This window comes from Neocloeon triangulifer, unplaced genomic scaffold, assembly GCF_031216515.1.
Source record: "Neocloeon triangulifer isolate White Clay Creek 2 clone unplaced genomic scaffold, ASM3121651v1 ptg000001l, whole genome shotgun sequence".
Taxonomy (NCBI): domain Eukaryota; kingdom Metazoa; phylum Arthropoda; class Insecta; order Ephemeroptera; family Baetidae; genus Neocloeon; species Neocloeon triangulifer.
This window is the reverse complement of record NW_026775544.1, coordinates 2,918,102-2,944,615: the sequence shown is the minus strand read 5'-3', so window position 1 is coordinate 2,944,615 and position 26,514 is coordinate 2,918,102. Positions and strand designations below refer to the sequence as shown.

The window sequence follows — 26,514 nt, the reverse complement described above, 5'->3', positions numbered from 1 at the left end:
TCTTTAATTATTTATCCCACATCATGCTCTCTATTCATCCCCCTAAAGCCTACGGTTTCAGCAGATAAGCCTGCGATTTAAGCGCGATTTATGGTAAAAAAAACGAGACAAAAACTTGAACGAGATTTGTTACAACAAAGGACATTCTCTGAAAAATCCAGCCTTTAATCGACATAGTATTTTATTTCTGTTTGAAAAAGTATCTGAAATGATTGAAGTAATTTAGTATTTTTACGGCCAAAATTATAATTCGTTTTCTTTTTTAATTTTGATATATTTGAATTAGGTAAGCTGATAAATTTTAAGTTCCTCTATTTTTGGATGGTCATTTAAAAAAATATAGATCCATCTAAAAAAATATCTTATTTTAAATTGTGCAAATTAAAAACAAAATATTCCTAAAAGTATCATAAGTTTCAGTTGCTAAAACATTGATATAAACTTTCATTGCAATATTTTTGCTATCAACTTTTCAAAGAACATCCTTTGACGGTAGGAATATATATTTTTTTTTGTAACTGCTGCTAGCGGGGGTGATGGAGAAAATTTAATAAATGTCCAACAACACATATAATGACTCTCAACAAGGGTTTCGGTCCAGCAGACACATCAAACGCAATTTTACGAGGGCAGCAAAAGAAGGAGTTCGGGTTCTCTCTTTTACACTCTCACTTTCCAGTCTCATCTGCCGCACTTACAAACAACGTTAAAAAGACACAGAGCAACACATACAAGGATTCAAAACGTATACACAGAGGCCTCTTCTCTGTCTCTCGCACCAAAGCAACCACACACACACACAGCAGGGCAAACAAAAATCAATTTGGCTAGGCTGCTGCCTGAGAGGAGTCGTAAATTCTGTTTGCAGACACAGGAAAGAAGTATACACGCCTATTGACACGCCAAGTATGTATGGAAAAAATTTTGATTCCCTGCCAAAAAACACAAGGGATGAACAAAAATTAAGAAGGAAACGTAATTCTTAAATCTTCAGTACACAGGGCAACTCAACCTATTTTAATCCGAGTGATAAGTTTTGTTGAAATCCGCCACCATAAATATTATGGAATTAAAACGAGGTCTTATTTTTTTTAATTAATTAACTTTTGTAAATATTTTTTTTTTGTATTATATTGCTGATTGGTTTAATAAAAAAAAATTGTTGAAAGTTTGCACTTAATGAAGATTTCATAAATAATGGAAAAAGAGCTTAAGGCTTATTTCCTTTGAAAAATGGTTCCTTTTCATTTTTTTTTATCTTTCCAAAAATTCAACTTTATACTTATATAATCATTCCTCATCAAACTGATGATTCAAAATTAAAATTAGCTGAAGATTTCAAAATGTATGTTTCCTCATCATAACGGGAGGCTACCCGCGTGCACACATGGGCAGGGAATCGCTGCACAAAAGGGTGCGCATGCGCAATGCAGGTGCAGGGTAGAGCCCAAATTCTAACCTGGGGTGCCATCACACGTCTCCTTTTGAGAGGTGCATCCTGCACTGCCGTCTGCACCGAACAACACAAATTTCACAGAGGAGGTTATGCAGAGCAAAAGGAGCCCCTGAGAGAATCTTTTTGATTTTGATTTTTTTTTCTTTACATCCCTCCCTGACGCAAAAACACTCTTTGCCTGATTAGAGAGGAAAAACGAGACCCCCCGGAAAAAATATGCATCTCTCTGTGCTGATCAAATATGAATGCCAAAAATCCCGCTCGCGCCCGCCACCCACTAGTCAGCTAAAACACACACTCATGCTGCGTTATTTCCATGGTCAGACAGCATTTCCCTCAGGGGCCAAACAAACACTCACCCTGTTCATTTTTGGCCTTCTCCATGGCCTGACAGGCCGTCCGCCACTCTTGCAGCTCCGGCGAGGGAATGAGGCCAGCGGTGCCGGAAGCAACGTCCTTGCGGGCCTGCCACCAGTTGTGATCGTCCTTACTTATAATCTGCAAAATGGCCAAACACATCCAAATATTAAATCGAATCACATCTAATATTAATTTCAGCTCAAGGGTCGGTTCCAATCGGAAAAATGAGCTGGAATTTTCAGGAATTTTTAAAATAATTTTTTAAATTTCTTCAAAACAGAGCCAGAAATTTGAAAATTGTGGCAATAAGTTAATTTGAAGATCTAAGAATTTAAGAAAAAAATTGAGCCAGATAAAACTGCGATTAATATTCTTGAACATAATATCGTAATCCCCAAAGAAAGGTTGCAAAAAATGGTCTGAAAAGATTCAATAAACAGCCATTCTAATTTAAAAGTTTAAAATTTTAATTTAATAATAATAATAATAATTATCGTAATTAACTTGCTTTAATTTAAAGCAAAGTGTAGCAAAGTAGAACCAGTAAAGAAAATATTGTTGACTGAAAAATATGGGAATATTTATATATTCACAAATTAACTTTACCAAAACCATTACAATTCCCATAAGTTCGTTTCATGAAATTTTAATCAATTCTCTATGGACAGATTATACGCTAAATATGAGGGAAAAACAAGATGCAAGATGTGTTCTAAAATGGGTTGGTTAAAATTTAATTTTTAATAACATCCCATTTGGGGAAATGAAGTTGATTTTTTGCTTGTATTTTTCAAACAGTGGGACAAAAAATTTGTAGACATTTAGCATCTATTAAAAATATAAAATATGTAGAAGTCCACGAAAAGAAAAATAATAGAACAATAAAAAATGCCATCAATGTGGTGCCATTTTATTTTGATGCTATAAAAAATTGGTATAATTTACTTTTAAGATAAAACTTGTTGGGCTCACGTCAAACTTGGGATTATAGGATTGCAGACAAACTTGAGCTTACGAAACAATCCATTTTTGCTAAAACTTTACCAGCATTTGGCTCTGTTATCTGAAGACAGCAATTAGGCAAACAAACGAGGATCGGAAACTTCGCATGCGAACGCGAGAGCAAGTTAGTCGGGGTGTGATTTATGTACCTGCAGAATGTCGCCAGTCTTGAAGGCGATGCCGGCTTGAGCACATGGTATGAGGTCGTCCTCCAGGGGATCGTAGTCGAATTGTGCGCGCACAAAGATCTGCGAACGAGAGGAGACTTTGAGTGAGGCCAGACGAGTCGAACAAGGAAAAGTAGTGTGGTGTTGCCTCGCAGAACAATAAAAAAAGATACCTCAAAATAATTAATAAATATATATACTATCAAGCAATTGACGCCGAGTTATACACGCATGCACGAACACAATCGGGCCAGAAATAAGCAACTGCGGGTTAAGGGAAAGTTGCTTGTCTTGGGAGCCTCCAGAGTTGTTTAAACTCGGCACGCCTGAGGCCAAAAAACACGTGTAATACACCAGATTAAAGGGCACAGACTGTCAACTAACTAACTAGCCAACTAATAGAGCAGCGGTACTTACTAAAACAGGGAGAGGCTTAATCCTGAACAACTAGAAATAAGAGAGGATAAAGACATAAATCCAGGGTGTCACAAATAGGGCACGGCGAAAATCATCACATTTTTTCACTTAAAATTTTGAAATTTCATTTGTTGTTCACTTTTGAACAATTTTGAAATAGACTGGTGAAAAATATAAATTTTACAAAAAAAAGTTAAAAATAAATGAGTAAATCTTGAACTTTGCAAAAGTTGCTTGAGGATAATCAAATGAGAAAGTTGAAATGAAAGAATGAAAAAAATATCCCTTTTTGAAATTGGACTAAACCACAGTATTTTTTGAGCAATCGAAAATGTTTTTGAAATTGACCTTTATTGAACCTTTTCAATTGAATATTTTTTCAATATTTCTGTGAGCTAAAGAATAAAAAAATTATAATTCATTGGGAATATTGGCAATCACTATTAAATCAGACTATTTTTCATCAGTCTATAGAAATTAGAACAAGGAGGGTCAGTGGGACAGGGAGTTTTTCAAATGAATCTTAGCTTTCCTAGTTCCGATTTCCACCCCATTGCAGATTGAATGCCAAGAGAGTTGCGCGCGCGAATCGCGCTTCATGAAGTGAAATGTTATTAAAATGAGCGGACGTACGAGATGCAAAAGTAGAGCAGGGCAAGCCGTAAAAAATGCAAATTTATCACCGAGTGTGTCCTGTTTTTACACAAGGAGGAATTTAATTTCGTCTCCTCTCGTTATTTCTTTGAATAAAAACAAATATAAAAGACAAACGTCTTCTTCAAGTGTAAATTTGTACATAGTACATGAAAACACACGCGGAGCAAAGCTAAAAAATTAGCTCACAATGAATGTGTTTGTGTACGTATCAAAAGCAAGCATACAGACAAATGTAAATGGAGACTTTGTATAAATATATATAATATGGAATTGTAGCTCTACTGAACTGTAAAAGATAAAAATTTGTTGGCAACTGACTGAACGTGAGTGCAAAGTATATGTATAAAAAATATGGGGCATATATAGAGAAGAGAGAGAGAGAGAGAGAGTAAATATGTATATTCGTACGGAGTGGAATGTGTATTGCATCTCGGCAGGAGTATTTACCTCACATGGTGGCGGTGCACTGCGATACGAGGGCACGATTTTAAAAGTAACTGAGCCTCTTGCCTCTCTCTGGAACACATCACATGAAAAATCATTAGCCTTTTATCTTTCATGTTTGCAGCTGTATTAAAAAAGACGGAGCACCATAAAGATGGACGGACGGATGGATACGTCCTTGCTCCCAAGCTTGATTGGCCAAATATTTCGCCCGTCTGAACACATTACCATGCACTTCCCGGGCTTTTAGCGCAAAAAAAGGAGGGAGATCAAAGGCGCTCTTTTCTCTGCATGATGATCCGCGGCTCCGATATTGAAATATTATGTGTTATACACGCTTTGATCTTTTGTCCTGCATCGCCTTTGATAGCTCATTTGGGCCAAAGAGAAACTAATTTAATTATTTTTTGGTATATTTCGATTCAGTGCTGACCTCTAATAATTGAAAAAAAAGAAATTATGCCCAAAAATGATAAAAATGTGCAGTTTTTAATTTTTGACTGTTGAAAATTTAAGCAGAATCTTCTAAATTAAAAAATTTTAACCAGAATTTGAACCAAAATATTGAAACACAACAACACAAACAAAAATGATACAAAATTATGTATGAAATTTAAGTTTTGAATAAATAGAGCAGATTTTTTTTTTAATTTCAGTGAATAATGCAGTAACAAAAAGGGCACTTTACTTTTTTTTGAACTTTGAACGTATATTATTTGGTTTGTAAATTTATTTAATAATTTTGACAAGTCTCTAAAATAATACGTAATAATTTAAATTTACAACACGGAAAATGAAAATTTATTAGACATAAACCTGCAGCTTTTTACAGAGGACGAATTATTTGGGACCAATCAAGCTGAATTGCACAATTGTCACACTCACCAGCATTTTTTGCAAGGTACTAACTGACTGGTTGGCCACCGACACTCCGTTGATCTCTCTGATCTCATCGCCCACGTGCAAGGTGGCCTGGCGGTGTATCATTCCGCCGTGCATAATGCGGGCGACCACGCACTGGCCTTGAGGGCTGAGCTTCAGTGTGATGCCCTGCGGAACAGATGTCGTCCAAATTAGCAAAAAATCTTCAGTCGTTTTCCGCGCCGACGCCCCCCAAAGGAGGCCATTCTTCACCAGAACGACCGAAAAATCGCCTTCCGACGACGCTGGCTCGCGTGCCAACATTTTTTACGACCCACTTTGCTTGCAGGGAAACGCTGGGAATCTTCATTTTCTGTTATTTATTGGGTTCATTGAAAGGAGCGAGTCGGAGCAAGAAAAAAAGTTGACGGAAGAAAATGTAGAAATTTTTTACAATGATGTGGGATGAAATTTGCTTTATAAAAAGTTGACTTTCAATAAAAAATTGTTATATTTCAATAGTTTATTTTTTTTTCGTTAAATTTTTAGTTAAAATAAATATTTTAAATTGAATGTGAATATAAAGTGCAAATATCTGTGATGAGTGGAGAGTAAATACTTAATAAATTAATTAATAATGCAGTTTCCAATGCAATCCAAAATGGTATCTGAATGTAGAATAAATAAGTCCCCTTACAATTTATCAAAATCTTCAAACAATATTTGAATGAAAACCTTCTAGAAAAATAACAAATTCTGATTTTTTTTTAATATTTGGCAACTTATCGTTGAAATCGATGAATTTTTTAAATTAAAATTATTTTAGAACTCACCATGGGCTCGTCGGTGTTCTTCTGGAACTGCACGAGGCGCACCCGGGTGACCATCTCGCATTCGGGGCCACCCTCGTCGCCACTGTCGACGCCACCCATGAGGCCGCCGCCGCCGCCTTCCTCGCTGCCATTCAGGTACGGACCTGGCAGCAAGGGCGGGGGCGTCACGCGCACCGCGCCTGCACCATACACCTCGTGCGAGGCCACGTCGTGTGCTTGAAGCAGCGCCTGCAACATTACAAATTCAGATTAGCACAAACTTCTCGTGTCTCTCTAATTAGGCGCCCATTGATTTTCGCTCGAGCTGTTCAGTCGAGGTGCGGCTTGTAATGTGCGCCTCCTCGTTTTGATTATCAATCTCTTGAGAGCAGCCAGCACACACTTTTTGCCGCCGCGCGTTTAATTAGTGAGCGAAAGTTGTTACACAACATCGTTACTTTCAAATTTGTTTGTTTGCCAAGTGGTGAATTTTGAGATTGAGCTCATATTGGATTAATCGATATGGGAATTCAATTTACATTTCAGATTTATAAAAATTCAAAATGCTTTCAAAAAGTCTAAAGGTCTTCCATAATTTTTATAATGTGTCATTGATGCTAACTGACATGGAGTTAATTTGATTGGTATTTCCATTGGTTATTTTGGAATGGATATTTATGTATTTTGTAAGATTTTGAAGGAAAAACATCATAATTTTTAAGGAGGACCGAACAGTGTTCTTATACCTGACAGTGAACCAAAGAAGACGTAGTTTTGATTTATTTGCCAATTTAAAAACTTCCTCAACGGCTTATTTACTTAAAAAGAGTGCTTTATTTAAAATTTTAATAAAACAGCTCACAATCAAACTCAAATTTGTGCGTTAGAGATTTTGATCAAATATTAAAATATTTACATTTCTCTGCAAATTTAACGATTTAATATTTCCCTAACTAATTGAATAATGTATTTGATAGAAAATGCCTAGTGCTATTACTTCCATGGAACTAAATCAAAGAAACACTTCTCGCACTTTGAATTTTATAGCTCACAAAGGTCTGTGACATAGTTATACAAGGTTGGAAAATTTATGAGTCGATTGTCCCCGCGCTCCTTGGAGTCAAGCATAAAATAAGCCCTTTCCCCACTTTTTTTATTGCCACCATGCATCACCAAAGAAGAGCAAGTTTTGCGTTCGCACAGCTCAATTTCGCCTATCTAAACACTTTTAAATTATTAATGCCGGTGAAAAGCTGTTGGCCAAGTTTGCAGGTTGCGCGCGATAAGCACAAAAAACGCCATAAATCACCGCTCGCTCGCAAGTCATGAATTGGATTTGAGCGATAAAAAATAGCGGCAGCTCGAAACAACAATCGATAAATCGTGAGCAGGATGCGAATTTGAATGCAAACACTATTTCCGCAATCAGCAGGCGCTGGAATGCAACCCGCGTAGCACGGCGGACAAGCTGGTTGCATAGACTCCCCTAGCAGCAGCCAGAAGAGCAGTCGGCGCTGAGCAAACGAACCCCCGTTTGATGATACAGAGTCCAAGTGGCACGCGAAGGGAGATAGAAACGAGATCCATAAACGGAAACGGTCAGCACTATACGAGGCGTAACAGTTGCGAGAGAGAGCGTGTTCCGAATCAATTTTATAAACAATAACATCTCCGGGCAGCGCTCGGTTGCGGTCGGATAACACGTAAAAAGCAACATTCGGTGGAAAAATTCACTCAGCACTTTTTTATCCGTCGCTCGGGCGGTGGCGAACGTGACACCAGCGAAGCCTTGCAATCCCCACGCACCAAAGCTGAGAATTTACCATGGGGGTTCAAATCACATTTTTTTATTCTTGATATTTCAAACTTTGGGCAATGATGTGCGTTTAAAAATCAATTCTTAGAGCGACCAAACTTGATGGAAATAATTTAGATAAAATACAAAATTCCACATCTTATCATAAGTTTCTTGACAATGTTTTTCAGGAAATTGTGCAATTTTTAGTAAAATTAATCTTGAAATTTTAGTTCCAGATGGTGCTTCTTGAAATTTAAACACTTATGAAAGATATTACATAGGCAGTTAAGGGAGCCGAAACATTTAGTTCGAATTTAATCTCTGACTGAAAACTGCTGAAAATTATTTAGCAATAAGACAAGGTTAATTTCAACCTTAAAAGTGGAAATTAGAATTAATTTGTAATTATTACTATAATCTTGAAACTTGGGACGACACTTGTCATCTTTTCATTAATTCCATGATTTCAATCAGGAATAAAAATTTTTATGTATTACATAAAACTTTTGGGTCATGAAAAAAGGTGATCAAAAGTAATTTTTGCGAAATTGATAGCAATTTCAATTGGAAAATCATGAGTTCAAACTGATTTTTCAGAAACGGTTACAGTGAAAAAAAGCTGTCTTCATTATAAAATAAATGAATAAATGCTATCGAATTGATAACGAGCAATAAAAAGCTAAAAAAGAAATAAAGAACAAACGTTTCTGTGGCTCGCAGTATAAAATTGCTAAATTATTTTAAGGCTTGAATGGATAATAAAATTTACTGTACACTACTTAGTGTGCCACCATAAAAAATACAATAGTTTTAGTTTAATTTTGTTAGTTTAGACATAAATAATTCATGATTCACTCCAAAGGACAATTTACAACTCAATAAATTACTAAATATTTACCATTTGAGCCAAAATTTCCAACTTTCGGCTTTTAATTCAAAGCCTTTTACCATAAATGATGCATGGACTAATAAGTTTTGAGACTGGTAAATTATTGGAGCACTTGTGTCCACCAACTTTAAGGAGGGAATAGTTATCTGTGTGGCGAGGATCAAGGTGTCTGCATGTGGCAAGGGAAGATAACGGTTTAGCGCGCGAGAGGCCAATCACAAGTCCTGTGGGACTCGCCGGTTTTAATTGAAAAGAGACTCACATAGAAGATCATCGTGGCCGACTGCCTGCCGAGACTGCAAGGCACGACTAAGAAGAAGAAGAAGCAGCGCAAGTGACGTCAGGCACGTTGATATTGTTGATGGAATTTTAGATGAGATCAGCACAAGTCGAGTGTGCGACGCGAACAAAAGGCCGGCACGGTCGGACGGATGTGCTCGCCACCGCCAGATACACCTTTCGGCCTGCTTGACAAGCTAATTTAGCATGCAGTGCGCACAGATTATGCATATCATATTGCAGGGGCGGCGGCTAATGTATCGCGTGTACACCGGCTGGCTAATACATCATGTACACGGGCGCTGATAATGGAGCGGCGGCTTAGTTGGCCCGGCGATTGGTCGCCCCTCCAATGATGGCCAACCGCAAAGATGCTGATCGAAATCTGACTAATTGCGAACAATAATTGACGCTGACCCATTTTGCAATCTGGAAAACTGGACGAAGAAAAAACAATTTAATAAGTAAATAAGATTACTTCAAACTAAAATAATTTGAAGAAAAATTATTTATAAATTTAAATGTTATTCTTTTAACTGATTGTGTATGTTGAATAAGAAGCTTCAATTTAATAATTTTGATCATTGGCCTTCATTCACAGGGTAAAGTAGTTAGTAACTGTTAAATAAAATACCCGTACCGACCTGTACTATAAGATGATTTCTAACTTTATGAATCAAATTAACTGTAGAGAAGTAAATTATTTTAAAATTGATAAAACTCAAGTATTTTATTTATGCTCTTTTCTTTATTTGGATTTGCAATTTTCCAACCTTAAAGTAATCATAACACTTAAAAAACAAAATAAAAGTATAATTTTTTCCATTTAATAATTTTTTCTTTGTGATTCCACAACAGGGCATTGATAAATTCATTCCCGATTCCGAATGAATTTATTTTTAGATAAAACTTATTATTTGTATAAAAACATTTTTAAAAACCAGAAGTGCTTGAAAATTTCAAAATTAATTAAGAAGAACCTAAAAAGTTGTCTATAGTTTTAAAATGTAAAAATTAAAAATAATCACAACACTAATTTATTAAAATTTTAATTTTTAACAAAAATTTACAATAACACGTTTTGAAATTACATTAATATCCAATTTTTACAGAAAACTCTGTAATGCCTTTTGAAATTAATTAAAAAAGATTCAATAAGCTGGCGCGCCAAATTTTTTTTTTAATAATGATTTGGTGCGGTCTCTTACAAAGTAATTTTGCGCAGTACTCATTTCCTCTTTGCCCTCCAACCATGTTAATACAAACTGCAGTTTTGTCCTCATTCTTCAGTACAGAGTGCACATCGCATATTCATGACTGCAAATTTTTTCTCAATTAAAGCACGCCATAATTCTCGGTGCTGCAATGAAAAATTCCGTCCATACCCTGGCAGCTCTCCCTCTCTTTTCAGCAGGGATTGAAGCCAACAAGAGACGGTAAATAAATGATGGCCTATTAATTCATCTCGGCTGCGCTCCTGGCGAAAACTGCATGCCATTGCCCTGTTTTTTTATTTTTCAATTATAAAACAAAAGGGTGTGCTTAATTTAAAGCCGAGTGATCCACTTGGACTTTTTGCCAACGGCGGTGCCAGTGAAAAGTTTTGCCGTCCTAAATTGCTTTTCCGATTTCGGTTCCGATGGACTCGCAGCCAATCAAACTTAGCCGATACGCGCAAAAAGCGGCAGTGGGCGGACGGCGGAACCGACTGCCGCATTATCCATAGTTTCCACGTCAGCCGTTTGCAAAAGAAAGCGTGTCTAAAAAGAATATTGATTCCTTTCAAAATTTAATTATTGGAGTTTACAATGTATTAGTTGGAGCAATTTAAAGAGGTTTGTAAACCTTTTTTAAAGAGAATACATTAAACCATTTTTTACTTAACTATTACAAACAAAATTTTTAATATGAAAATTTTTCCTTCATTTTTGGCTTCCTCTTTGCGTATAGTAATAGAGTTAATCAATTGCATCTTAGATTCATCACAATGTTCTGAAATTTGGAAAATAATAAAGTTTAGGCTAGAATGACTTCAGTTTCAGTATTTTTTTTTCAAATGTATTGCGAAATAGACTAAATCGGCACAAAAAAGCCTAGAAGTAATTTTTTTTTCGAAGTTTTAGACATTAAACCAACAAACAACCTGATCTTCTGCATGCGGAAAAAAGTTTAAATAGTTGTTTGACCTGTTCCAAAACACCTTTGTATAACAAATCATATAAAATTAACTGAGTGCCTCATTCTTAAAAGCATAGCAAATATCTAATACATCGTATATATTTCCATATATTTTTCAGTTGTATCTTACAAAGAAACGTGTAAATTTTTTAACTTTTGATGTTTTGATTTTGAGGCCGGACCAATGACCAGATTTGCGACGGTTCCAGAATTACAACCGTGGCGTGCAGATGCTAATTATCGTCAGCGCCGCCGAAATTCGCGGTAATGAAAGGCGGCCGTAAAGCGTCGTGTTTATGACGCAGCAGACGACGGCTCGGAGAATCTCAAAGACTCGTAAAAGCCGAGCTGCTGAGAGAGAAAGAGCGCGCGCGTAAATATTTGATCAGCCACGAGAACGTCGCAGTCTCTTTTTCAACTTATTTTGACTGGTGTTCGCGCGGTGTTGATCATTGATCTGCGTCCTCCGGAGGCTCATCGGCGGACGGACCGCGGTCGTCTCGCCACAATATAAGCGCCAGGTCACGTCTCAGTTTTATTTAACTCGTTATTGGCAACATTCGCAGCACGCGGGCTCCAAACGGGTCAAGACCGTTGCAAATAAAGGCCTTGCAGTTAAAAGGCAGGAACTCGTAATGGCTGCAAATAAGTTCGGGGCCACAGAACCACGATCCAATGCAGACTTTAAACTTTGACATTAAAATAACAAGTACGTGTTGAGCCAAAAGGAAAGAAATTCAGGTTTAACCAATCTAATTTTTACATGTTAAATTTACGAAAAATTCGATGCCACAAATTGTGAGTTTATCTTGAATTAAAAATAATTGAGAAGAAGTGCAAATTTGCAAATAATTAAACTATTGCAACCTTTTCGCATCCTTTGTTTCTAAGGAAGTTTTTCACGCTTCTTATTGTTAGTGTTGTAGGAAGTTTTAATTAAATTTTACGTATCACAACAATCACATTAGATTTGATTGATTCTTGAGCTCACCGAATAAGTGAATGAAAATTTGTTCCGATCAAAAGCTTTGAGAAAGACCAAAAATTGTTTATAATACCTTCTAAGCGCCAATCTTAATTGAAAATTGATTTTTGAAACCATGATTAAGAATTTCATGAAAAATATTCCAACTTTTCATCACGTCATACTGAATTAAATCTAAATTTACTAAAATTTGCGGTAAATTAATTTTTAATTAAAATATTTTTTTAATAATTTTTAACTTGAAAATTGTGAACAAAATTTGGTCCAAAAGACATGAAATTTTAACAAATCCGTTTTCCTTCCCCGTGTGCAACCATTGGAAAATTTTACTCGCAGATCGATAAAAAGCAATTGGCAAGCATCAATCTCGCTTTTGCACATGGTCCATTTTTCAGGGGGTCATGTCCGGATGGATGGTAGGCATATGGAGCGCAGTGGGGCGCCGCTATTGATCCCCAGCAACAGCATCTGCATGCCCCACAGACCGCACACATTCACACACGACGGGTCACTCGGTGAATGCACGGCGAGGGTAGGTACAAAGATCCTCCTTGTGTACACAGACACGGGGTGCAGGAGGCGGCAGGGTGCGATTTCGGAAGCCACAGTTGGCTCGGCGGTCGAGTGCAATGTTTTGCTCGCGCTCCCGCCCGCGCCACTACCCGGGCGCAACAGCTTAATGAATTTTCCGAATCACACCTCGGCGCTCGCCAGTTATGCAGCACACTGTTTATTAAGCTGGCGAACGAACGAACGAAAGCAGGAGGCAATTTGTTTGGGCGACACACACAAACTTCTCCCTCACCGGCCCCGCGTGCTTAATCGATAAAGGGCGCGCTCTCTGCCGAAACAAAAAGTTGCCCAGTTTATGAGAGATGGTCGGATAGGAGGACGGACGGAAGACAAGCAAGTGGCAAAAAGTGTTTGCACGTTTGTAGTGAGGAAGGCGGGCTGAGTTTGATTCCGTGTCTAGTGAGAGAGAAAGAAAGAGACAAAACACGGCGGCGGGCCAGAAGCCGATATGCCTGCACGGCTCTTGGCACACACGCTGGAAGCCAGAAAAAATAAAGAACGCAACCGACATTTTTGCATTAGGGCCTCTAGGAAAGAGCAGAGAGCACGCACACGTACACACGGGCAAAAAGCTGCTGAAACAAAAGAGCCTTTTAACACACAGCGACGGATTGATTTTCCATTCATTGTTGGCGCGCGCGGGCGAGCGAAAGAAAGAAAGAAAGAAAGAAAGGACGGACGGACCGACGGACGAGAGAGGAAAAAAGAGGCGAAAAGGGCCCATTTGATACCGGCCGACCGAGAAGGAAGCCTGTTTTATTTTTTAAAAATAATGAAAAACTCGGAAAATTGTTCTTTATGAAGCGTCCACTTCAGTTGGTAGGAACAAAGGTGCAAGTTGGATTGTCATTGAGGGCAAAAATTCAAAAATTCAAAATGAGATAGAGGGATAAAGAATAAACCCTCTCAGTGCTGCTCTATTTTACCTAAACGGCCCTCAAAAATTTTGAGAATAAATTTGATTGTTTGTCACTGTCAGTATATAAACAAATTTTCTTTTACACTATTGACAATGATCAAGCTACCTCCTAGGTTTGATAAAGTCTCTGGCCAACAATCCTTTCAGCTCGATTTGTTGTTGTGCCACTTTTCGTAAATGACATAGGAACAAAAATTGTTTCCACTGTTGAAGTAAAGAAACTTATATAAGCTTATTCTGAATAACCGCTTGGCGAACCACTGACCCTTTTTCAGGGTCACCTGGCAGGTCGAGAGAGAGCAAAATTGTATACCTCAGAGCCTCCGTTGGCGTAGCGGAAGCGATGGGGGCTGTGGATGGGGCAGCGGTTGGTGTACGAGTCGAGGCTAGAGGTGCCCATGACGGAGGCGGCGCGGTGGTGGTGAAAGGGCGCCTGCTGCTGCTGGTGGTGCAGGTCCTGGTGCGACCATCGGGATGGGGTGACGGGTGTGGCGGGTGTCGAGCCGTGCCAGGCGGTGTGCTGGCGGCAGTGCCTGTGATGCCCATGCCGGGGCGCGAAAGGGCTCTGCTTTACAGGGGGGTGGTGGTGGTGGTGCAAGCCGTAATGGTGCTCCAGCGTGCGGCCGGTTAGAACATCCCTGCTCGCGGCCACGGCACTGACTGGGACACTCGCCAGCTCGCCTCAGCACAAAATGGCTCCTGATCTCCGCGCGTCGCCATGGCAACCCCACGGCGCAGATAATCGTTATACACCTTACCGCCGAACCGACACACACACGCGCCCCTTCCTCTGGCAGTCCTGCGCCCTCCGACCGACCCTGTCGAGACCCTCTTTCCTTTTTCTTTGCTCCTTCGCTAGGGTGTGTTGCTCCGCTCTCGCTCGCTCGCGACTGAAGAGGCACCCCACACGGAGAGGAGCTCGCTCGGTGGGGCTGCGCGCGGCCAGCGATTTTTCTTTCCGCTCGTCTTTTCCGCAGGGCCTTCCCGCAGTTTCTGTTTGCTTAATTTTCCCCTGATGCACCCCGTGCATTGAAACCTTCTTTTATTTCCTTCCTTCCTCTCGCTCGTCTCTCTCTCTTACTTACTCGAACGAAAAGTTTTTCACGTAAATTTGTGCAGCAGCTTGCCAAACTCTCTCAATTGGCCTCTCTTCTCCCTCGGAAGCTTAGCACGCGTATCTTAATTAGGAAAATCGTGTTATTTTGCGCATGGCTGCGGCACGTCAAAAACTCATATGCAGTATTTTAAGCCGCTTTCTCTCTCTTCCTGCTTTTGGTTTGCGAAATTCACAAGTTTCAGCCGAAATGTTGCGAATTTTACGACTCCCTCGCTTCCTCAGTTTCAATAAACAATGGAGGCGAGTCGAACACAATCGGCGTTCAGGGACGGACTTGTTATGCTGGCTGAAAGATACTGAAGTTTTGTTTATCTTGGTGAAATTTTCATTTTCGTTTGAATAACAAAACCAGCAACATAATTTTTTGAATAGGAGAAAAATCCTTGAAAGCAATAAAATAAATACTAATAAACAATGAATTTATAATTTTTTGTATATCTTCAGACTTATAATATTTTGTTACAAAATACAATTTTTTTATATTATGGAGTTAAATTTAATACTTTTAAATGTTATCTCTGCCATGAAATTTTCACTTCTGTTTAAATTACAGTACAAACCAAATTTTATCAGACAGAAACGTGTTGAGAATGAAATGCGAATATTTAGTTAAATTGATAAAAACAAAAATAAAGTTTCCTATTAGTGAGAGCTTGTTTCGAAGCAAAACACTTACATAATTATCAATTCTCTTTCACGAGGAAAAAAAATAATAAATCGCTTGTTCAAAAGTAACGCTCCTCTCCAACAAACTCATTGAGCGAAATCAAATATACACAAATAAATCACATCGGGCAAAGAGGGCGCCTCGTCAGAGAGCATTAACTTATTTTCGTTTCTTCCGCACTCTTGGATTATAGGCAATTTCCTGAAAGTCAAAGTGTGTCTTTGACTCGGTTCCAAGAAACTTATCGGAAATTGGCCGGCGCCGAAAATATCCGCAGAAAGGGTCCAGGTGGCGCCGCAGCAAACAGCGGCGGCGCCCCTGAGGAGCGGCGACCGGTCCGCAAGGGCGGCCGAGTCGGACTAACGAAGTGGGTCAAGGCGTGCTTGGAAGCAGGCAGGCGCTGCGTAAGGAGTGGCACACACCAATCGATCTGCTCTGGTGGTACATGGCGAGATCAATAAAGAGGCTGCAGCCTCACCCTCGCGACTCGCACACTGCCCTCTTAAGCTTTCCCTCTCGTTTTCCCCTTTACTACCTGCGATACACACAAGACCTTGCCTATTCACACGCAGTCATAAGGCCACTGAGCTCAACAGCTTCTTCTGCCGCCGAGAGGTCTCAATATTGCCGCTGCGATTAAAATCTTGCACTCGGAGCCGGATGACTCCAATGACCCCAACGAGCACTCCTTCGCCCCGATCCGGCGGCAGATTTATGACTCGCTGGACACATGTGCGCCAATTATATACTTCGGTTTTGTTATTGCTTCTATTTTTTTTCTCGCACAGAGGAGTATTATTTATGTTGGTCTTATGGTTGTAAATTGAGGCAGACCGGCTCAATGAAATGATTCGTCTTGTTGATCAGGCCCGACAGAATCATCTCCATTTATATATTGAGCGGTGCAGCTTCCATACTAATGAGCGTGCACAGATATTCAACAATAAGCAATCTTCCAGCTGACTTCGGCCAGCACAATAGCGGCCAGATCGTATCAAAGTGCTTAATTGAATTTGCATGACCACTTTTAGCAGTGCCAAGATATATTCCCAGCAACAGTTGCGAGCCGCTAAGAGTTGGCAAACAAAAACTTTCAAGAAACGCGAGCTATGCGCTGGGAGTTTCTCCCTGTTTGCGAAAACTTTGCATTGTTTTTTTTTCACTTGTTGTTGCTCGAACAAAAGCGTCCTACCTTAAAATGTGGCTTCATGAGGATGGTGGCCAGCTCGCGCATTTCTGCCTGAACATTGTTGTTGGTTGGAGTGTGGTGGACATGGTTCGAAACGCCTACATTTACTAATGTGTCCCTCAACCAGTCTGTTAGGTCCCTGCAACGCTGAACAGAGTCGCTTGGTGGTGCCCTTGAAGGACTGATCGCACGACTGGAGATGCGATCGTAAAGCTGCAAAAAAATATCGTTTTTAGTTTTGAAATTTCATCAAGATGGGTGCAAATTTTCACCTCAAGCAACGCATGGAGTTGTGTGTCTTCTAGGACTGAGGCTAAAAACGCCCTGTCTTGTTCGTCCGGCTCTTGAGGTGGCATGTCGTCAATTATGGTCACAAGTCGACCTTGCAGGCAGTGACTGTCGTCCAATGAGTCCAGGACCATTGAAACAGCTATAAAATTAAGATGGAAATGGTTAGTGAATTTTCTGATAAAAAGGTTATAAAAATATCAATTAAACTGAGAGGATTTTTTTATGGTTTTTACTTTTTAAACATTTATTTGGTAATTAATTAAACAGAAAAAAATTGTAAGTTTGAGTTTTCACTGACAAAAATTACCTCTTGATGTGGCCCTATGGTCCACAGCGAGTTCATCATCCCCCAGAAGTCCCCATTTTGACGAGGAAACGGCTGACAGGACAGCTCCTTTAAGTTTACGCCGAGCATTAAATCTTCTCATCTCATCCACAGTTCCCGATAAATGCATTTTTGGAGCACCACTTGCACGCTCCTGTAACAAGAACAAACAGACCTTCAAATCCACTCTTTTGATGTAAATGCAAAGATTTTTACCTTGATCCAAGGGTGAGAAAGGACCTGGTGGATGGTGAAGCGGTGAGCAGGGTCAGTCATCAGCATGCCTCGCACGAGTTCCTTTGCGCCTCCACTGACCACACTCCACTCGCCACCTTCCAGTCGCAGTTGGCCCCGAACAATGCTGTCCCCGAGCCGGTCTCGGGAACCAACAAAAGGAAGGGCGCCGCTGAGAAGCACATGGAGTAGCACGCCGAGGGCCCAAACGTCAGCCGGCTTGCCACTGGGGCGTCGTAGAACAACTTCTGGAGCCATAAAGTGCGGAGCGCCCATGCGACCTGCAAAGTCATGAGAAAGTGTATTTAAAATTAAGCTCCAATTTACATTCTGCATTAGTTTGCGCTATTGTTAATTTCGAGTCTTAATTTTTCTGTTTTCCTCTTGAATTACTTCAAAATTGCTCAATAATTTCAATCATTCAGCCAATGTAAAGATTTTAGATGATCAAGCATTTTGTGGAAATATATGGAAAAGGTTTTTGTACAACAGGGCTTTGACTCTTTCCAGGCGGATGGTGCATGTCAAAAGCACATTATAGGGAATCCAACTTAAAATTAGCTCTTTGTTCAGCTGCAATCATAGTGGTTTAACTTCAATTACTATCAGCATCTACAAATTGCACCAAATGCACCCATCGGTGAGTTTTCTCGTTGATTTCACCACAATCCAATATATATATATCATCAGCAGCAAACAACAGGAACCAAATTATCTGGCAAAAGACTGAGTGCTTTTATTGGATATCGGCGTTCTGTCAGGAAGGCACGGCCCAGTTTCAAAAAGAACCGCGCACCGTGAATAATTAAAGGTAATGCAGCGTGCATATTGACTGACAGTTTTTAGTCAATGCGAGCATGCTCAGTGGCAAAAAATCAACTTTTCACATCGAGCCAGCTTGACTTTGGCAATTCCCTGCTTGTACGAAAGAACACCCCATTATGCCCACGACAAAGGGCAACCAACTGATAAATAATGCAAGAGAGAACAATTATAATCATGCCACCGAATCACACACAAAAACCACCAGCAGGTACAGCTGACATGACAGTACATATGAAATAATAATAAAAAAGTGGTGCGGCGACGATGTTATATTGATTGCCGTAATTCAGCGGGTGGGCAGGACAGAATTAATACCTGGCTGCGGTTGCAATGTAGTCTGACCCTCGGCCAGCTGGACCGCAGAGCCGAAACCGCCCAATTTAACAGGTGCCGAGTTCTCCTTGCTGGCCAGCAGGATGGCGTGCGGTTTGATGTCTCGGTGCACGATATCATTGTCGTGGCAGTAGCGCAACGCCTCTGTGATTTGCCGCATGTAGTGGCTGCGAATCAACACAGTGGGGTTAAATTTCGTTGCGATTAATTACAAGTTAGGGGAGTTGCAGACAAAAAGTAAAACAAACAAGATTTTTCAAAGAAAACAAAATGCTTAAAAAGTGATGGACACACATAAAAGATTTTTTATTGAATTTATTAAAAAATTTAAAACGCTCATTTAAAAAAAGCTAAGAAATTTGAGGTAATGAGTGTCTATCATTGATTATTTTAATTAAAACTTTTTAATGCTCTAAATCATTTATAATTTGAAAATTGGAACTAATAATTTGGAGAAGATTGATTTGAAATCCAACTTTTAAATGGATGAAAAAATTACAGCAGTTTGAAGACCTTTTCAAATGTAAAATAAAAGTTAATTTGATTTGTTCTGTTTAAATGTATTTAATGTATGGTAAAACTTTTGAATTAGCATAAACTATAAAAAATATTTATTTAAACAGTTTTTAACCAAATTAAAATGAAAAAAGAGCAAATAATTCAAACTTAACAAATAAATTTAAATCGCATCAAAAATAATAAGTTATTAAAACTGTAATTACACTTTATATCCTTTAAAAAAAAATTAAACACGGTCTGGTTGAACCAACTCACCTGGAAACGGCTTCGCTGTAGACAAAACCGGCCATCGCCCGGCGAACAATTTCAAAGCACAGGTCGGAGCCATCCATGCTGCGGGCAGAATGAAAAATTCACGCGTTGGCTAATTGGCTGTGCTAACTAACTAAGTTCAGGCACTCACAATTCAAACACCATGTAGAGCATCCCCTCGGAGCTGTAAGTCTCAAGCAGCTCGACGATGTGAGGGTGTTTCAGCATGTGGCAGATGGTCGCCTCCCTCTTCAGGTCTGCGGAATTAGCGTCATGTGAGACAAGGAAACGAATAAATGGCGAGAAGCAAGTAAGTGTCTGTCAGCGTTACAATTGTGCAGGGGGAAGAGTGGCTCAACTTTGCTAATTTGCGCTCTTTGATAATTACATCTCTCATTTCGCAAGATATTTGCTTGCAGGCGCCAAATTGCAAGAAACTTGCTAATTTGTTTGTCTTTTCTTGCTAAACATTAAATGGGTTTCAAACTTGTCCTTTTCTATGAGAGATAGAGGGCGATAATTCATCGCTTATTAAATATATGAAACTTTCTAATAGGCATATCCAGAGATATCGACGCTTCATAAATTTACTCAACTGTTTCTGATGAATAATTTGAGCTTTAAAAAAAGATTTTTTTTTAACTGGTATTCATCTGAGAAATTCAAAGTTAATTTAATGTGGAAGTTGATATTTTATTTTCCAATCAATAATTGAAATACACAACACCATACGCCAATTCAAGATAGATTATTTAAACTTTAATTTGATAATTATAATATAATGATGTTTACAAGTAATATTATAATAAAATATTCATACATGGGTGCGCTCAACAATTTTGCGCTCGCGCTCGCGCTCGCGATCACTGGCAACAGTGCGCTCGCGCTCTGCGCTCGCGCTCAAGATTTTGAAAATGTTGCGCTCGCGCTCTGCGCTCGCGCTCAAATTTTTAAAAAGTCTTGCGCTCACGCGTTGCGCTCAAAAATATTTTTATCCGAAGAAAAATGCGACTTTTAAGACAATTTTTTAATATAACAAAAAATACATCGGCAATTGGAAATGATAAAGTTGAAGTTAAATCACCAAAATTGGGATCAGTTTTGAAGTTTTTGGTATAAAAACACTGTTTTTCATTACAATTTTTGATCAAATTCGGGAATTTTTACTTTTGGTTTGAGCGCAAAATGAGCGCAATTGAGCGCTGCGCTCAGCGACCAATGCGCTCGCGCTCTGCGCTCGCGCTCACGATTTTGAAAATCGTGCGATCGCGCTCTGCGCTCGCGCTCATGAGCGCAGAGCGCGAGCGCAGATCGCAGAGCGCAAATTGCGCTCTGCCCATGTATGAAAATATTGAACTCCATAATGGGGAAGACATAATTATTGTATAAATTGTTATATGATTGTCTTGTAAATTAGTCTATAAATAATAAATTAAGTTAAGTTATTAGTGCATAACAAATTTAAATAAGTATTAAGAATGGTTAAAATAATCAGAATATAAAGCGCAAAATATTCAGTAAAAATAAATTAAATATATGGTTAATTTATAAATTTACAAAATAAATAAATTTAGTAATAAATATATAATACCGAGTTTAAAAAATGCAATTATAAACTAAATATTTTCTGTTTCTATTCCTTGTCACTCTATTTGGGGAATGTAAAATTTCAAAAATTTGCAAACTGCTCGTGAGAGGCTGGTTAAAAATTCATCGAGCTGCGAACGCCTGCGAGCATGTAAGTGAAGGGGTTGCGAACTCACCGGCTGTGCTGAGGCCGGGGGTGGCGGTGAACCTGGCCACATCCACCACCTTGACGGCGAACTGCTGGCCCGTTTGTCTGTGCAGACATCTCCGCACCACGCTGTGAGGCCCTCTGAAACCGAGAAGCACTTTTAGCTTCATCTTTCTTTAAGTCATGAATTAATAATGCCGTCCCCCGAGCCCTTTAATAAATTCGGCCGCTGAATAAATACGCGCCAATTTTTCTTCTTTCGCTGTCCCGTCTCCATTATACACCGCCCCAATTACTTTGGGGAGGCCCTCCGCCGCCGAAATGATAATAATTCCGACTGCAATTCGCTCTCAGAAATGAAAAATTGGCCTCGCTCGAAGAAGGGTGGATTTGGCGCCAATTTCTCGCGCGCCTCCGGCCGTCATTGGAAATTTGATCAGCGTGCAGAAACCATCCATCACGGTGGAAATTTCGGCTCAGGCTAATTTTTCTACGCGTGTATGTATAAATATTCGAGAAGCTACTACGTTTCTTGACAGGGATGCTTTAACGGATTAGACGCGATGCGTTTTTTGGTAGGAATCGATCTGTCAGTCTTAATCCTCGCATTGAAAGTAAGAAGGATCACTCTGATCCCAAAGGAAAACTCGAAACAATGTTTTTAAATCTGTGAGAAATTGACGGCTCGTAAAGTGGCAATTATCGTTAGTATAAATTATGGATGAAATTTAACAAAGAAAAGCTTCAAAATCTACGACTTTGGCACTTATGACGACCATTGATAATAGATTTGTATCTTTTCAGAAAATGCTTGCTGCTCTTTGCTTGTTTTTTTTTTTTTTTTTTTTTTTTTTTTATTACTTTCTTTCAGGTGACTTGTGTTGAAATCTTGTAAAAATTATTTTTATTTCCCATCGTAATCCACATCATTCAAAGTATATATTTTTTGACTCCTCGTACATGCTACTTACTTTGAAATATTTTTAAAAAGCCTACAAATATGTTGAGGAATTATGTGGAACAAATAAAATCTGCCTTGAACCGGCCTGTATGGAGTTTTGATCCTTCAAACAGTATAAATTAGAATTTCATTTTATTTCCTTTCAAATTTAACTGAAAAAATATGCAATAAAAATGAAAGAAATCAAATAACCTGGGATTTTCAAAATAGGAAAATGCAACAAAAACTTAATATTTCATTTCATTTTTTTTACATACACAGAAATAATAGTTTTTTTATTTTTCGTTCCCTTTAAACATTGAATTTGAACAAACTTCCACAATAAAATTAAACTTATTAATTATTATACCTTTGGGAAAAATAGGGCAAATTTTAGAAGAAAAAGATGAAAAATATGAGATACATAAAAATTTAGCTGTATAAGTTTTTAAAGCGACTTTTTTCAAATAAACTACTTGGATGACACTATGTATTTTAAGGAATAATTGTTTAAAAAAATATTTGATTAAATGTTAAAAATGTCACAATAAATGAGTGTAATTTACTGATAGGTGAATTTTTAAGGTGATTTTATAACCTCAATGTCAACTAATAAAAGGCATTTTTGGCCTTCATTTATTATTAAATACAAATAAACTACTAAAGGGTTAAAATGGAAACCATTTATCCCATCTCTACGATCAACGATCAAATCCGCATCTGGCAGCAACTCAAAACTCAAATGCAGTTGCAGCGATCTAGTCCGCCAAGCAAACATATTATCTATAATCCAACTGTTCTCATCCCCATCTTTCTCCACGATACAAGTATCTCATTTCAAAAGTTTTTGTTGCGCTTTTAATGAAATGCACAATGGCGCGCGGCTTCATTGAGCCGGAACGCGAATCAGGAAGTTTTGCAGCCGCGAGCCGCGCCACCGACGCGAATATTAGATAGATGCAGCGGGGAGTAATTTTGCAAAGACCTTGGGGTCATGCAGGCAACGAGAGCGAGATGCAATTGAACTGCAGCGCGGATTTTTTTGCCAGCACCGACCCACATCCAGACAGCAGCAGCAATTACCGCTGTTTATTTTCTGAATATTTAAACACGAGACGAGCGCATCATCGGGGACTACTTTTTATAATCACTCCCGCCAAAAGCACGGCACGTGTGTTTTGATTCATCCACTTGCAAATAATAAAGAAGTGTTTGCGTTCAATTATCTTAATGGCATCAACACGAGATTTGGAAACAATTTGTCCCACTTTAAACAATGAGTGCCTGCAAAAAATTTAAAATGTATAACGTCAGAGCAGCACAAAAGAGCAAAAAGGGAAAGTCTAAAATTTTTCCCAAATAATCCCTTTGGAGCGAAAACGACAGAAAGTATAAAAAATATTTAAAATAAAATTTTCAATTGCTTTTTATCAAACGTAAATTTGTTTCAATAAGATATCCTAGAAAATTAATAGTAAAAATTTTACTAGGGACTTATTAACAATGATATGATATATTATAATATTTTACTTAATAATTTAGTAATAAATGTTGCAAACTGAAATAAATGACCTTCAAATAAAAATGAAAATTAAAAATCATTTTGTTTATTTTATTTAGAGCTCATAAAATTATCTACATCAATTTATATTAAATCTAACACCATGCAGTCCATGGAAATTTAAGTAGCTCTGAAAAAGTCAAATTTAGACATTCCCCTAACACACCAATTTTACAAAATATTTTAAATGCTCGTTTCATCATAGAGATTTTTAATTAATTTTAGTCAGTTACTATGGAAACCGGAAAAAAATAATTAAAAATTAAAATAAAAACAATTCACTAAAAGCTAGCTTGAAGAAAAAATAATAATGGATCCAGTTGAATGAAAATTAGATACTTTTGCAAGTTTTTTATTATTATTTAATAATTTGTAAAAAAGCTTATTGCAAACTTTTTTAAATGTAAATTATTAATAACCTTTTAAAATTATCAAGATTTTGATTTTTCAATTTTGTAATTTTCACACTAGATTTTTTTGTTCTAAACAATAACACGGCGTTTACTTGGTTTTATTTGAACTTGTGCCACCGTTGACAACCAAAATAATAGTGATTGCGCAATGTGCCATTTGCAGCGAACAATGTGTCACGCGATTGTTGATGCCGAGCAATGTGGAAAAAATCATTGAACCAGATGATGGCATTCACGGTGAATCTCGGCGCGCAAGATGTGCAGATCTAGTGAGAGAGAAAGAAAAACTCTTTCTCTCTCTGGCGCACTTTGCGTCCTGCCGAGAGTGTCTGCCTTTTCAATTTGTGTGTTATTTAATGACACAGCAGAATGCCGGCCAGTTCTTCCCGACTGCGATGTCATCAATCCACGCACGCACGGATAGACGAACGCCCGAATAAATGTATTTACACGCAATATATATGCCGAGGCAATGCATCTCTTGCTCAGTGAGAGGCCAGACCGCCGCTTGCAATTGAATTAACTGACCCTTTGTCCACAGACACGAGGTCAACTGGGGTCAGTTCCTCGTTAGCCCGTGAGACGCAACAAGAACGAAAACAAATACGGGCCCATCTAATTAGTAATTGAGTGGAGAGTTGAGGAATGGGACTAAAATTTGGCACTTAAGTGTTTTATTTGGAATCAATGAAACAAAAATTTGTTAAATGTGACTTTTTTTCACTTTTTTCCCGCAAATAAAATAAATATATCTATTCCATAGTTCTTGGCTCAACAAAAAATTGCACGGTCTAAATTAAAAGAAATTTCAGAGATTTAGTAATGCAACTAAAAAAAATTCACTATTTTCTATTTATCTTTACCTAATTCTTTGACTATTTTAAAAATTAACAAATAATTATTGAAACATAAGGATAAAGTATAATTTTATAAATTTATTTTAAGCATAATAAAAATTTGCAATTATTATATTTAGTTTCAAAGGAATGTTTATTGGCCTTGAATATTTATTGTATTCTACAAAAAAACTTCAAACAAGCAATTTGACAAACTTTGAAACTTATTTGTAAATTAATTTTTAAATTAATTTTAATTATTATTGCGAGTAATTAAAAATATTTCACTACACTTCAATTAATTTGTAATTTTTTCTATGAAATAAATGAACTCGTGTCTAACAAAAATATGCTTCCTGAGTTTTTGTCTGAGCTTTAATTTTCCTTTTATTAAGCTTTGTGTGATAAATTGTGACTGCCTTCTTCATTTTCCGGCTGGAAAAGCTCTCCAGCTGTCTGTCAATCAGCTTTTGTGTGAAAATAAAAGACAGAATTTTCTGTTTACAACAACTTTTGCGCTTAAAAGAAGCCACCCACGTGAAAAGCAGACTCGAGCAGACTAGCTTATCGAGCTGAACACAAGAAGTCAAAAGGCGAAATAACAATAAACATACAAAATATATCCACGTCGTTTTATTTCAGCAAAATTAATCCGAGACAAAAAAAAATAGCAAGAAAGGGCCACGATCCCTCTCAACCATGTGTGTGTTCGTGTGTTTTTCTCGCTACCGGGGAGATTAAAGTGCACATGAAAGCAATATTACATGCACAAGTCGTCCAATCAAGAGTTGAAAGCGGCGGCAGGTGCAAAGGGAGGACGAGAAAGAATCATACGGGTTCGAACCGGGCCAAACTGGCAATAACAATCAAGAGTTGGGCCCTACAGGAGCGATAAATGCGAAATGCGGTGAACTGAGCGTTCAAGGACTGAAAAAAATCCCCCTGGAGCGTCAGGTGAGTGGCCCGAGGGCCTCGACCTAGAAGGAGAGCAGAACCTAGGAGGGGCTCTCTCCGTCCTTGACCCCTGCTCGGTGCCGCGACCCCGCCGCGAACGCCCTTTCGCTTGGTCCACGATACTCACTTGCCGATGATCTCGCACAGCTCGTAGACGTCGTCGAAGAGCACGTCGTCCTCGGCCATGGTCATCCTCAGCTCATTCCTCGCCTCCACGGCTTTCTCTCTTTGTCCGCCTTCGACTTCTTCACAATTGCTCCTCTCTCGATCGACTCCTCGGCACGCCCTCCGACTGTCGCTTGTTTGCCAGGGCCAAACACCGACCCCCAAACGCCCCTTCGCGGCACCCGGTACCGATTTTCACGCCCCGAAATCGGTTTACATTTTGCGAAAATTGGTGCTCGCCGTCGTTCTTACGCTTGGCAGCTGATCCGAGCTGGACTTTAAACGCAGCAGCCAATCAGAGCCCCGCGTTAGATCACGTGACTTGCATCGACCAATGATCGACCGGAGTCGCTCTGACGTC

General features: G+C 38.7%; 1 protein-coding gene across 8 annotated transcripts in view; it reads right to left on the bottom strand.

Moving 5' to 3' along the window:
• Positions 1 to 26,411, bottom strand: part of LOC132199908 (peripheral plasma membrane protein CASK) — a 29,607-nt gene extending 3,196 nt beyond the window's left edge. The window contains exons 1-16 of one of the 8 annotated variants that reach the window (XM_059625009.1): positions 26,116 to 26,411; positions 21,313 to 21,425; positions 19,701 to 19,806; positions 19,553 to 19,630; positions 18,761 to 18,945; positions 17,603 to 17,901; positions 17,369 to 17,540; positions 17,043 to 17,200; positions 16,774 to 16,983; positions 6,198 to 6,425; positions 5,389 to 5,553; positions 4,468 to 4,575; positions 3,403 to 3,432; positions 2,968 to 3,066; positions 1,816 to 1,954; positions 1,460 to 1,510 (exon numbers count right to left, since the gene is read on the bottom strand). In XM_059625009.1, coding sequence (XP_059480992.1) covers positions 1,460 to 1,510; positions 1,816 to 1,954; positions 2,968 to 3,066; positions 3,403 to 3,432; positions 4,468 to 4,575; positions 5,389 to 5,553; positions 6,198 to 6,425; positions 16,774 to 16,983; positions 17,043 to 17,200; positions 17,369 to 17,540; positions 17,603 to 17,901; positions 18,761 to 18,945; positions 19,553 to 19,630; positions 19,701 to 19,806; positions 21,313 to 21,425; positions 26,116 to 26,180 — 2,206 coding nt within the window. In that variant the 5' untranslated portion in view covers positions 26,181 to 26,411. The remainder of the gene's footprint in view (positions 1 to 1,459; positions 1,511 to 1,815; positions 1,955 to 2,967; positions 3,067 to 3,402; positions 3,433 to 4,467; positions 4,576 to 5,388; positions 5,554 to 6,197; positions 6,426 to 16,773; positions 16,984 to 17,042; positions 17,201 to 17,368; positions 17,541 to 17,602; positions 17,902 to 18,760; positions 18,946 to 19,552; positions 19,631 to 19,700; positions 19,807 to 21,312; positions 21,426 to 26,115) is intronic. The other 7 variants (XM_059625026.1, XM_059625033.1, XM_059625017.1 and 4 more) reach the window with 7 other exon arrangements.
• Positions 26,412 to 26,514: the final 103 nt, after the last annotated feature.